Here is a 13,712-nt window from a genome sequence, read left to right as displayed (position 1 = left end):
CTAGAATTTCTGCTTGATTATTTCCATTTGTTTGTTAAATTTTTCTGATAGAATTCTGAATTTTTTTCTCTGTATTATCTTTGATTTCTTTAAATTTCCTCAATGCAGCTATTTTGAATTCTCTGTCTGAAAGGTCACATGTCTCTGTTTCTCTAGGATTAGTCCTTAGTGTGTTATTTAGTTCATTTGATTAGGTCATGTCTTCTTGGATGATCTTGATACTTGTAGATGTTCATAGGTGTCTGGACATTGAAGAGTTAGACATTTATTGTTGTGTTCATGGTCTGGTCTTGTTTTTGCCTATCCTTCTTGAGAAGTCTTTCCAAGTATTTGAAGGGACTTGGGCCCTCAGCCCAATATTTCTGTGGTTTTTGCAGAGTTGTAGAAGTACCACCTTGGTGGTTTTGGTTAAGATCTGGGAGAATTCTCTGGATAACCAGACAGAGAGTCTTATCCTTTTCCTTTACTTTCTCCCAAACAAATGGAGAATCTGTCTTTGTGTTGAGCCACCTAGAACTGTAGGTGCGGTGATGCACTGGGATTGACCCAGTGTGGTTCCTGTGGCCACCATCAACGTAACCACTGAGTCAGACCTGAAACCTGCGTAGCACTGAGTCTTGCCCAAGGCCCACTCTAACCATTACCTGGCTATCACTTATGTTTAATCAAGGCCCTAGTCCTCTACAATCAACAGGTGGCAAATCAAGCCAGGTTTGTGTCTTTCCCTTCAGGATGGAAAGTTTGCTCAGGCCCCAGGTGGTCCAGAGATACTGTCTGGGATCCAGGGATTGTAGTCAAAAACCTTAAAAATTTGACTGATGCTCTATTATACTACGGCTAAGCTGGCACTCAATGCACAATATAAAATTCTTTCCATTTTTCCCTTTTCCCCAGGCAGAGGAGCCTTTCCCTGTGGGCACCGCCACTACTGGCCCATCAGGGGTTCTGTCAGGCCACTGCCCCTGTTCCCTTAAACCCCAGTGGCTCTTCACTCATCTTGTGGTAAATGCTGCCAAGCCTGAGGCTCACCCTTCTGGGAAGTTGGCTCTCCTCTGGCCCAGGGCAGGTCCAGAAATGCTGTCTACTAGCCAAGTTCTATACATAGTGACCCCAAGAGCCTGCTTTTTGGTCTACCCCACAGTGGCTGAGCTGGCATCTAAGATAAAAAAGTCTCCTTCACATTTCCTTCCTCTACATCTCAGAAACCAAGGCCCATAGCATACGACCTGGGTTTTACTGCTGGTTATTCAGGGCCCAGGGGCTCCTTAGTCAGCAGGTTATGAATCCTGCCAAGACTAGGTCCTTCCCTTCAATGCAGCACGTTGCGTTTTGGCCCAGGGTGTGTCTAGAAATGTCATCTGGGAAATAGGGCCTGGAATGGGGGACTCATTATTCTACTCATTGCCCTATTCTACTGTGGCTGAGCTAGTATTCAAGGTGCAAGACTCCTCTTTACTCTTTGCTTTCTACCCCTTAAGCAGAAAGAAGAAGACATTTTCATTGCTGTGAGCTGTATCACCTCAGGCTGGGGGAGGGATGGCACAAGCATTCCTTTAGCTGCCCAGGCTGGTGTCTCCCTAGGTCTCATGCCATGCAACCCTAGTCCTCTGGCTCTGAGCCCAGCCCAGCACTAGGAGTTGCATATGAATTGCAGTCCCTGTGCCCTTGACTAACTCAGAATTTACCTAGGTCCCCAGAACACTTTGACCTGTGATAGCAAGGCTTGCCAAGAGACTTGAGTATCAGCTGATGAGATGGATGATTCTCCTCTGGCTAGGTCTGTTCCAAATGCACCTTCTGTGTGTGGGCATTGGCTGAGCCCAGTGCAGCTTTGCTCTTCACTGTGGCAGAGCAGCACTGAGTTTAATGTAAAGTCCCCCAGTTGCTGTGCTCTCCCTCCCTCAAGCACACAGACTCTGTGCTGCACGGCTCACTGCCTGGTGATAGAGAGGTGGTTTCGGTGCTTCAAGACTGTCTCTTCTGTTCTCCTCAATGTCTCTTCCAAGATATGAAGTTAAAATTAGGTACTGGGATTGCTCACTTGATTTTTGGTCCTTGCAATGATGCTTTTCTGTGTGAAGCTAGTTGTTAAAATGTGGTGTTCCTGCTAGGGGTACAAACTGTGTAGGTTTCTATTCTGCCATCTTACTCCATCCTTTATCAACTATTTATTTTTAGGAAAAGAAATGTGTGTATAATTGGGGAGCCATTTATAAAATCTTAACTACAAATATTTTTCATTGTATGATTTTTGATAACAAGAATTATATTTTTATAACTCTATAAACCTCTGGGTATCCCTAACACATAGAATAGTAAGGTCTCAGGAATTAGTTTTAGTTGCCCTTCCAAGTCGGACCATTAGAAGGACTCACAGGGCAGTTTGTTTTGAAGATTAAAGCACCAAGGTCTAGGTGTAAGGGAAATTACATTTCACTGAATTCTGTATTGTTTGGCTTGTTTTGTCTTTGTTTTTATTTTAACATGTACATTTGTTACTCTTCATTGTGCATATCTACATGTAAGCGCTTTTTTTATTTTTAAAACTCTAAACTGAATTAAAATTGTATTTGATATGTCAAGTGGGATGGAGAAGTGAATTTGATATGTCAAGTGGGATGGAGAAAAGAAGTTACTTTTCTCCATCCCACTTGACATATCAAATACAATTTTAAGTATTGTATTTTGGAGTTTAAGAAGATGTAAAATACATCATGTCTCAACAGTGATTGGGACAGTGTTTGAGGATATTTATTTAAAATATTTGAAATAAAGCCTGTAAACATGTGACTAAGGAGCACATTAAATCAAATATGAGTATAAATTAGGAAATGTATAACTGTAGTTAAATAGAACCTTTTATTAAATGTTTTGAATGTGGAAATCATGGATGGAGCCCTGTCCCAGGAAAATATTGGTGTTCATGAGAACACATGACTGTATAAGGAAATTTAGATGAAGTGACAAGTTGGTGGTGGGAATATCCAGAATGTAGAGTGTAACAAAAACAAAGAATCACGGGTAATACATGATTCTTGAAGGAGTTACCTTATATGTAGAATTCACTTCTCTTCCTTTCTGCTCTGAACTATTTAATGTATCTTTCTGGGTGGTTGTCCAATTTTATTACAGTGATCTATCCTCTAAAAATGAATGGGTGGTAAAAAGAGGGATGCTTCTGTTATAGGGAAGAGTAAGTAGTGATGAGTACAAACATGCTTCCCAGGGCATTTGCTGGAACCATTAAGTGTGAATATGGATTAAAGTACCTGGGAAGAGGTGAGGGGCTTGTCCTCCAATTGATACACTGAGGTCATACCTCTATTCCTTGCATGGAGGAATAGTCTATTGTTCTTCCCATCTTTAGAGCAAGGGGCAGGGAAGAGTGGGGCAGCCAGGAATGAAATTATAGTTAGTTTTGCCTTTCCTAAGTTGGGGCTGGGAATTGTAGAGCTATAATTTAAGTCTTCAGTTATAGCTGACTTTTATCATAATTATAAACTCAATGGAATTGTTTTATTAATATTCTGGGCTTGCTCATATAGTCACCATTATACACTTGCACCTCCTGCTGTTTTGATGGCAGAGACACACAGGACCAACAGCTCGAATAAGACATATTATTTTATTTGTATATTTGAATACAGCCTGTTAGTAAAGCAGAGTTTTATAGATGGTTCACAGAGATTAATCTGCCCATTTACTGTCAAGTACACTGCTCCTTTAATCTGTGCAATACTATAATAGAGTAATGGTTGTTCCTTGGCAAATCAGTGAGTTCCTTTAATCTCAATAAGGCATGGTGACTGCACTAAGCCCATAAATAATGATCCTGATACTGATTTTGACTTTACTCAGTATAAGGAAGCAATTTCTCTCATTTAAAAAATCAATTGAACATGGTGAAAAGGAAAGTGAGTTTTGGGATTTGAATTTGTGTTTAGTTTAATACGTTTTTTTGGATAACATAAATGGATGAGAAAGTGTCCCATTTTCAAGTGGCATACTACTAAATACTTTGCTCTCTAAATTTGTCTGTCTTTGTAATTGTTTTATTCTGCTTGGAAATACCACCGGGGACCTGTTCCTTTTCCCCAGTCCTTAGTTTTGTCATTTGTGTGCAAAATATACTAAGTTTGCCCCCACCTGGAAGAAACAGTTGCCATCTTAAAATACTAGCACTTTCTTTCCACAATGTATATGATAGTGATTACTCTCTATACCTTGTACTAATTTCAAACAAATGGAGAGGCAGAAAGATAGACTAAAGCATACATATACACATAAATTTAGAATACGGATAATTTTACCATCATGACACTTATTGAATGGAACATGGCTCAGTTGTTTAGCTCTGTTGACCAGAGCTATGCACCCTAAACCATACATACTATCCAGTATAAAATTAGTCCAATAATGTGAAGATAATCGTGTCTATATGTCATTTAAACATAAACTCTGCTGCATTTAAATTGATTTATCAACTGTGCTAGACTATAAACTCGTTGTCGGGAAGAGCCATGTTAGAGTTTTTGTTTCCCTTACAGCATCTAGCACTATCTTCCTTGTATGTAGTAGATGCTAAGTAAATTTAATAATAATAATAATAATAAAAGGGAATCCTTTCTTCATTCTCCTTTTATTATTATTGTTAAATTTACTAAGCATTTACTACATAAAAGGAAGATAGTGCTGGAAGCTGAAACTGGATCCCTTCCTTACACCTTATACAAAAATTAACTCCAGATGGATTAAAGATTTAAACATAAGACTTAACACCATCAAAACCCTAGAAGAAAACCTAGGCAACATCATTCAGGACATAGGCATAGGCAAGGACTTCATAACTAAAACACTGAAAGCAATGGCAACAAAAGCCAAAATAAACTAATGGGATCTAATTAAACTTAAGAGCTTCTGCAGAGCAAAAGAAACAATCGTTAGAGTGAACTGACAACCAACAGAATGGGAAACATTTTTTGCAAGCTACCCATCTGACAAAGGGCTAATATCCCGAATCTATAAAGAACTAAAACAAATTTACGAGAAAAAAACAACCCCATCTAAAAGTGGGAAAAGGATATAAACAGATACTTTTCAAAAGAAGACATTTATGTGGCCAACAAACATATGAAAAAATGTTCATCATCACCGGTCATTAGAGAAATGCAAATCAAAACCACATTGAGATACCATCTCACGCCAGTTAGAATGGCCATCATTAAAAAATTTGAAGACAAGACGCTGGTGAGGATGTAGAGAAATGAGAACAATTTTACACTGTTGGTGGGAATGTAAATTAGTTCAACCATTGTGGAAGACAGTGTGGCAATTTCTCAAGGATCTAGATATAGAAATGCCATTTGACCCAGCAATCCCATTACTGGATATATACCCAAAGGATTCTAAATTGTTTTATTATAAAGAGACATGCACACCTATGTTCATTGCTGCACTGTGTACAATAGTAAAGACTTGGAACCAACCCAAATGCCCATCAATGATAGACTGGATAAAGAAAATGTGTCACATATACACCATGGAATACTGTGCAGCCATAAAAAATATGAGTTCATGTCCTTTGCAGGGACACGGATGAAGCTGGAAACCATCATTCTCAGCAAACTGACACAAGAACAGAAAACCAAACACCACACGTTCTCACTCATAGTTGGGTGTTGAACAATGAGAATACGTGGACACAGGGAGGGGAACATCACACACTGGGGTCTTTTGGGGTGTAGGAGGCTAGGGGAGGGATAGCAGGGGTTGGGGAAGTTAGGGAGGGATAACATTGGGAGAAGTACCCACTTTAGGTGACAGGGGGATGGAGGCAGCAAACCACCATGGCATGTGTGTACCTATGCAACAATGCTACAAGTTCTGCACATGTACCCCAGAACTTAAAGTATAATAAAAAATAATAATCAATAAAAGGAAGATCACATTGTGGTTCGAAAATGTCACTAATCCCAGGCAAATTTCTATTCCAAAAGCTGATGTCTTGTTTTAGTATTTCTGGCACAAGGATTTCAGAATGCTTAGGCAATTAAACTGGAACATCAGGGAATTGCAGTGGAGCAACCTGTTTTCTGTACAGTGGCTATTGTTGCCCATCTTATTTTCCCTTGTTTGCTGAGTGTCTGAGGCTGCAACCCTCTCTGTTTGGGCAGTCCATATGTGGTTTCTTTTCTGTATCAACTCCCTGAGTCTTATATTTTTAAGACATTTGAAAGCAAAGGTGATTTCAGATTATAATGGCTTAGAATTTTTCTCACAATAAGCTCTATTGTCTCTGGCTTTTGCTTTCAGTAGAAACTATCTTTTGCCTCTATATTTTCCACAAATCTGAGATAGACCATAAGGCTATCATATTGGTTCTCCTGTGGTATCCCAGCTTTACTATAATGATCACTCACAGTAAATGGACACCAAAGAAGATACTGAAGAGATGAGTAGGTTTTCTTGTTTGTTTTAAGTAGAAAAGTAGCAATAAGGATATCAACACTGTTATTATCTCCTGTGATCACATAACGCAAAGAAGTAGGAAATCCAATAAAGAAAGATATTCAGCAATAAATGAATAGTTTAGGGATACAGTAGAAATCCAGCAGAAATACAGAGGCATGGAGGCAATCTAAGTGCCACCAGACTTCCAGGCAGCCTGCAAACCACTCCTCTCTCCCTGCAACTCAGGCATCGTAGTCTGAGCCCAGACAACAGCCACAGAAGATTGCTAAGCCCAAATGGAAGATGGGGAAGGATTTATGGAAAGGTGATTCCTTGTTAACATCTTCAACTGTTAAACTTAAGTAGAATTTCAGCTGAATGTATATATGATTCTTAGCCAAAATGTTTGCTTTTTCTGTTTGGAAATCGCATTTGACTCAAAGTTGGATTGTCTTTGAAAGAATTTGGGTGATACACTAAGCCATCTGTGTTTCAAGTGAGCTTTTATGATGATCATTCTGAAGAGGAGGAACAATACGAATGTTGTGAAATATAGTGTGCAGTTACACTCTGAGAGTCTGAGAGCAAGTCTCCTTGGCTGACTGTTGATGGCCCTGCAAATCTAAAGCAGGAGTTCTAGCTTTATCATTACTTCCCTGCAACCCACCCCAACGCACACATGAAGAACAATCCCAATGTTGGTAAATAAATAAGGAGTTTGAATAGAGAACTTAAGGAGCCCACAGCAACAAAGAAGTATAAAATAAGCTTCTGAAGATGGTAAAGAAACATTGAATGAAATTTCCAATGGATTGTCACACAGTGGTTCAATGGAATGGCAAAAGTTTCAGGGAAGATGTTGCCTGCAAATGACTGAAGGAAACAAGATAAGAACCATCCAGACACTACTATTCTTTGTAGAATTTCATCTATATATATATATCTATATACACACACACACACACACACACACACAGAGAGAGAGAGAGAGAGAGAGATAGAGAGAGACTTTTTTTTCCCAAAAGTCACCAGGCTTGTAGTGCAATAAAAATAGCAAAACTTTAAATTAACACACAGGGTTTAAAACATTTCAGGAAAGCATTGATTATATCTGCCAATGGAATGAGTGTATTTGGCAAATGACCTAATTATCACAGAGTTGGTTCCTTCTCACTGCTCTACTTCCCGCTAATTGCAGAACTGCTGGCCTTCTCCCCCTGACAAGGAAGAAAAACAAGGACAGGGGTGTGTGGAGAAAACAGTGACATTCAGTTTTAATTCATTTGAACCTGCTGCCAAGCTTAATTATGTAACTGAGAGAGTGAGACGGGTGGGCTTACAGCCACTTGGGCCAGAGTTTCTGATGGTTAGCATTTGCCAGTGTTTTGTTGAGGATTTTTAGCAGTTACCGTAAAGCATTATTAGCTGAAGCTGAACTAATCTCCCCTTACCTTCTCCTCACCAGATGTAGGTACAGAGGCTGCTGTTCCCAGACTTGATTATTTGTCATTAAGGAAAACAAATTGAAAGCAAATTGAAGTGGCTTTATTCCTTGCTAAATGAATCATTATTCTTTAGGGGCAGTCTCGTATTTCATTTTGTTTTCTTCTGATTGTGATGTAGTATCTGCTGTCATGTAAAACTCAGTAATGCAGTGTTTATTTCTAGAATGAGAGTATTTTTCAGGGTTACTTGAGACATTTTGACATAAACTTTCATTGGAACTAGTGAAAGTGAGTCTATATGAAAAACACATAATTCAGTGAAATATTTCTGATTTGGTGGCTTATCGCCCATTTATAATTTTATTTATGAAGTCTTTAGCCCGCTTGGCTTGGAGCCATCAGTACAGACATTTTGTACAAAAGGGCCAACCTGTCTCTCCTTGCTGGCAGGATGACTCTTTGTAAGTACACTTTTCTCAAAGTTTAGCCAGATCATTCTTGATTCAGAGAAAGCTCAGGGTGTATGGTACCCTCACAGAAATGTCTTCTGTTTGGATTGGAGTTTAGTCCTGAAGGTCAGCATCTTGATTTTATAATATCATATGTACCATGTGGGGGTGAAAAAGAAGGGAAGAAGCCAGAAAGAAGCCACGCTAGAGGAAAGGGTGGGAGTCATAAAATAAGGGGCTGCCTGTTGGGTGGCAGCATGGCTGAAACAGAACCATGACCACTTAGCATTATGTGTTCTTTGTAGTCCAACAGTATTAATAGACATTTTTACCAGTTAACCCCCATCACAGTTCCATGAAGTAAATTCACATCTTTTAAACATGCTCTCCATTTATTTTCACAAACATTTATTAAACATAGTCTAGGTATTAGGTACAGTCCTAGTACCTGGGAAATACAAAAACAAAACACCTGATAATAGAGATTGCTCTTTGTTCTTCCAGTTACAATGGGTGAAGGGGAGGATCCTTGTCTAGGGAAGGCCAACACTTTCATCAAGTTTCTAGATACCCCCACCCTTCTACCTTCTCAGGAATGGCATTCTATAAATTGTCCACTTGTCCTCCTGAAGCTTTAATCTATTTTCTGCTTGAGCTTTCCCCTCAATATTGAACATTCAAAAATACCAAGAACAGGATCTGTCCTATAGAAAGTGGTCAATAAATATTTGTTGAATAATTTACATGAATACTCAGCAGTTTGTTACCCTGACTTCACACTGGAATTGGGTAGGAAATCGACAACACACACACACACACACACACACACACACACAACCATAGTGTCTCCTTCTTAAAGCAAACCAACAAAAACAACTCAGTTGACCTTATATCCCTTGCTAGCTAAATCTGTCTCTTAATTCTTCTTCCCAGCCAAGATAACTGCAACAAGGCCTGTAAATCCTCCTCTTCATCTCTCTCTTATGCTTCAACTACTCCAGCAGGCTTCAATCCCCACCACTTGCCTAAAGCAAATCATAATAATGACATCATGTTTCTAAACACACTGGGCATCTTCAAGCTGTCTTCTTGCTCAAACTCTCAGTAGCATGATCTCTCCCTCCTTCTCAGAATACTTTCTTACGTTGAATTTGAGACATCTGATTCGCTTTTCATTTCCTTCTTCCTCTCTGACTCTCCAGCTTTCTTTGCAGTCTTTTCTTTTTATGTGATGCCTAAATGTTGAAGTTGCTAGAGTTCTAATCCTGCACGTTTTTTTAAATATACTTACTCTAGGCATTTTTTACTATTTCCTATAAATAACATCTCTAAATAACATCTTTGTCCTGTTGTCCTCCTGTATTTCCAAGTTCATCTCCGTTTGTGAGCACCAAGCTAATATGTCCAACTGCAATTTGATGTTTCTATTTAGATATCTCTTCCATTTCTGACTCAGCATGTCTCACACCAATATTTTAATTTTCCTTCTCTCCTGCTGGTTCTTCCTTGAGTCTCCCCATTTCAATAAATCACATAACTACTTACCCAGTGGCTTATGGCAAAATCAAAACAAAACAAATGAACAAAACCGGTAGTAAACCTTATCTACGTCTTCCTTTTTCCCAATTCAGTCCATCCATTTACAAAGCCCTGTTAATTCTGCCTCCAAAATATAACTCAACCCGTCCATTTCGTCCTGTTTCATTGCCAGCTGCCATTCTTCTGGAATGTTGCAATAGCCCCTAAGTTATCTCCCGATTCCATTCTAGCTTCCTAGCTCCCCAGCAACATTGCAGTCTCTGGCCAGAGTGATCAATTTTTAAATGCAGATCATGTCACACCATTGCTCCTTTAAAACTTAATAATGGACAATCAGTAATTAAAATCTATATTATATGCTGTCATTTAATTTCAAGGAAGATGTGCAATTTTTTTTTTTTTTTTTTTTTTTTTTGAGACGGAGTTTCGCTCTTGTTACCCAGGCTGGAGTGCAATGGCGCGATCTCGGCTCACCGCAACCTCTGCCTCCTGGGTTCAGACAATTCTCCTGCCTCAGCCTCCCGAGTAGCTGGGACTACAGGCACACGCCACCATGCCCAGCTAATTTTTGCATTTTTAGTAGAGACGGGGTTTCACCATGTTGACCGGGATGGTCTCAATTTCTTGACCTCGTGATCCACCCGCCTCGGCCTCCCAAAGTGCTGGGATTACAGGCGTGAGCCACCGCGCCCGGCCGCAATTTTTAAGTATGTATTTATTTGTATGGTTATTTGTTCTTGTCCCTCTCCCATCTCAGTTATTAGTTGCATGAGTGAGAACCGAGGTTTGTTTCTACCACTGTATACCCTGTGCTCAGTGCAGTGCCTGAAATAGAATTTTATTATTGAACAAATAAATGAGCCTGCGAATGGATGAGGAAGACTGATCAAAGTGTAAGGTACAAGGTTGTTCCCATCTCAATCTCATCTTAACTCATCAACCACTCCACTGACAAATGAACTGATTAAATGAGCTCAATTAAATCCTTTTATTTGGAATTGTTTATTCCTTGCCATTTAAGGAATTTTCAGGACTGAGTCCTTCCTCTGGTGGGCTTCAGAGGCTAGTAGAAATAGTTTACAGTGTGGGAACATAAAGCAGTTCATGGTATGGTGTACTTGAAAGGACGTGCAGACTTGACTTCAAATCCTGGGTCTGCTCATTGAGTGGCTTGTGATTCTAGTCTAGTTGGATCAGCTTACCTGAGCTTCAGTTTCTTCTTCATGTGCATAGTGGGCATGAAGCCAGTAGTAGTACATGACGTTATTATGACTTCACCAAGTACCAGTGCGTCAACTACCCAGCACAGCAACTGGCACGTGAGAGATGATAGTTTTGCTTTCTTCTCCCCTGGGCCCTATTTCTTGACTATTACTTTCTACTTTTTTTTCTATCTTACTCATCTTGGTGGGTGGTAAATACTTATATTACCCACTTAGTTTGATTTTGTAGGAAGAGAAGAATTAGCAGTACTTACAGAACAGGCTTCCTTTTGGATTAGAAATACAAACTTCACAGCTTCTCTGCCCAGCTTTTCAAGAGCATTTTACGGTACACTGCTGTGTAACAAGTTCATTTTAGGATAACATGCTGGGAGGGAGAAAAAAGAAGATGAGATTCGAGGGGAAAAAATTAAAAAGTTAATTAAAAGAAACAACTTGGTAATTGAATTCCCTTGCACTCTTCTTTGGTTATTTTGGGGTGGGAGGAGGTGTCACAGTACAAGGTTAGTAGGTTTGCTTCAGTGGCTCACCTCAAAACTTCTAAATGAGACAAGCAGAAGAATACTGATGATTCCTAACCTGACAGCTGAGAAGTATAGGATACATTTGGTGAGCTTTTTAAGCATGCCAAACAAAGCTGCCCTTATACTCACTCTTGAGCATTTATATTTCAAAACATTCTTGGCAGTTGACATTGCTGTTAGGCTAAGCCTTGGACTATTAACTAGCGTAAGGGCATGCAAAATGGCCTTTTCATTGACCATTTTACTATTTATTTGCTCTCACCACATGTGCATATCCACACAAGCACACAATCAGAATAGCATCGGGAACTTGTATACCCTTTTCAGACTGTACACTGGAAACAAATAAGCAACATAGGTGTGTATTTCTTATTTTTAAAAGAAGCATGAAAACTTATGCATTTAGTCATTCTTTTTCACAGATCCCTTAATTGTCAAAATAATTTAAGATGTTATCATTGAGAGAGACAAGATAATGGAGGAGCGTGGGCATAGTAATCCACTGGAACTAGGTTTAAACCCTAACTCTCATTCACAGCTTGTACCTATTCATGACGTCAACATATATTTGTTGAATACCTACTGTGTGCTCAGCACTATTGCAGTTGCTGATGATAACCTTTTGCATGTTCTTATCATGGTTTTTGTTAACATCAATATTTGAGGTTTTGAAAATTAACTCTCAGGAGAGAATTTTCTATATTTTCCATTATTTTATGCATCTCATTTTGCCATTGAAGAAAGAACAGAGTTAAACAGTCTATTGTCTTACTCACCAAATTAGTTTAAATCAGGTTATGGATTGTATACTCAATCTCCAAAGCAATGCCTAGAAAGTAAGAGTTACTATTTTGTGTCTAGAGATCTTACGGTATCTCTCCCAAAGCGTTAAGGACTGCCAGTCTAAGAGCCTAATGATCAACCAGGCTTATGTGTCAGAAGAAATGAATGCAACTCTGTCTGTAAACTTGCACTTCAGCAGTGAAGATAGACATTTAGCTTTTTGTGAATACTAACTAGGGGTTTTTATGTTTTCACAGGTTATGGTTTTGTAGATTTTGACAGTCCTGCAGCCGCACAGAAAGCGGTAGCATCTCTCAAGGCAAATGGTGTGCAGGCACAGATGGCTAAGGTAAGATTGATGTTTGGGGTGTGTGTGTGTGTGTGTGTGTGTGTGTGTCTGTGTATGTGTGAGAGAGAGAGAGAGGAGGATGGAAGAAGGAGAGATTAAATATTTCTGCTTTGCTCTGAGCTCACTCAGAGATGGAGGTTACAACAATTTGGTTTGTATTTTCTTGTTAGGAAAAATAAGAAACTTCACATTTAGCTTGGCTTAGGAGAATCTGGCTGATCATTGTTTCTTTAAGTATATTTATTATTGTATCTTTTATTATGGTAACCTCATTAGAGATTTAAGGACACTTTTGAACTGCTCTGTTCTGCTTGAGAAAGGTGGGACATGCCTCTGTGTGTGTGTGTGTCTGGGATTTCTACTGGTAAACAGTTTTGGAATAGTAGAATTATCAGCAAATTGTCTTGGACAAACTGCCTGCTAAAAAATGTGTGTGTTCTCTTAGCTGGACAGAGCTGATTGTTGAATGATGGGTTGTTTGATCTGTGCAGGGAAATGAGTTTAACTGAAGTGTACCTTCTCTGTATTGCTAGAATTTCACTTTGGCCTTTATACATAGAGTTTTCTAAGATAATAATTTTAGATATTAATAGTTTTCAATAATTTATGTATTGTTAAATAGAATAAGTATTCTAGAACCTTCTACCTGAAATCGTAATATATTTTGATATCTGAGAAAATAAGTTAAATTATTTACAATACTTTTGTATCCTGATTGCAGTGGTGGTTACAAGAATCTATACCTGATAAAGTAATATAGAACTATATACACATGTTACACCAATGTCAGTTTCCTGGTTTTGATATCATATAATTATATAACATGTAACATTTGTAGAAACTCGATGAAGGGTACATAAGATCTCTCTGTACTATCTTTGCAACATCCTGTATATCTATAATTTTTTCTAGATAAAAAGTCAAAACAATTGTTTATAACAATGATGCTT

General features: G+C 38.9%; 1 protein-coding gene across 9 annotated transcripts in view; it reads left to right on the top strand.

Annotated features, from left to right (window-relative positions):
- The window catches only part of RBMS3 (RNA binding motif single stranded interacting protein 3), a 1,161,208-nt gene that overhangs the window by 715,955 nt on the left and 431,541 nt on the right, over positions 1–13,712 (top strand). For all 9 annotated transcript variants that reach the window (XM_064378594.1, XM_064378591.1, XM_064378593.1 and 6 more), the window contains one exon: positions 12,671–12,762. In XM_064378594.1, coding sequence (XP_064234664.1) covers positions 12,671–12,762 — 92 coding nt within the window. The remainder of the gene's footprint in view (positions 1–12,670; positions 12,763–13,712) is intronic.

This window comes from Aotus nancymaae, unplaced genomic scaffold (assembly GCF_030222135.1).
Source record: "Aotus nancymaae isolate 86718 unplaced genomic scaffold, 86718_ANA_hifiasm-v0.15.2.pri h1tg000019l, whole genome shotgun sequence".
Taxonomy (NCBI): Eukaryota; Metazoa; Chordata; class Mammalia; order Primates; family Aotidae; genus Aotus; species Aotus nancymaae.
This window is presented reverse-complemented; position numbering and strand designations above follow the sequence as displayed.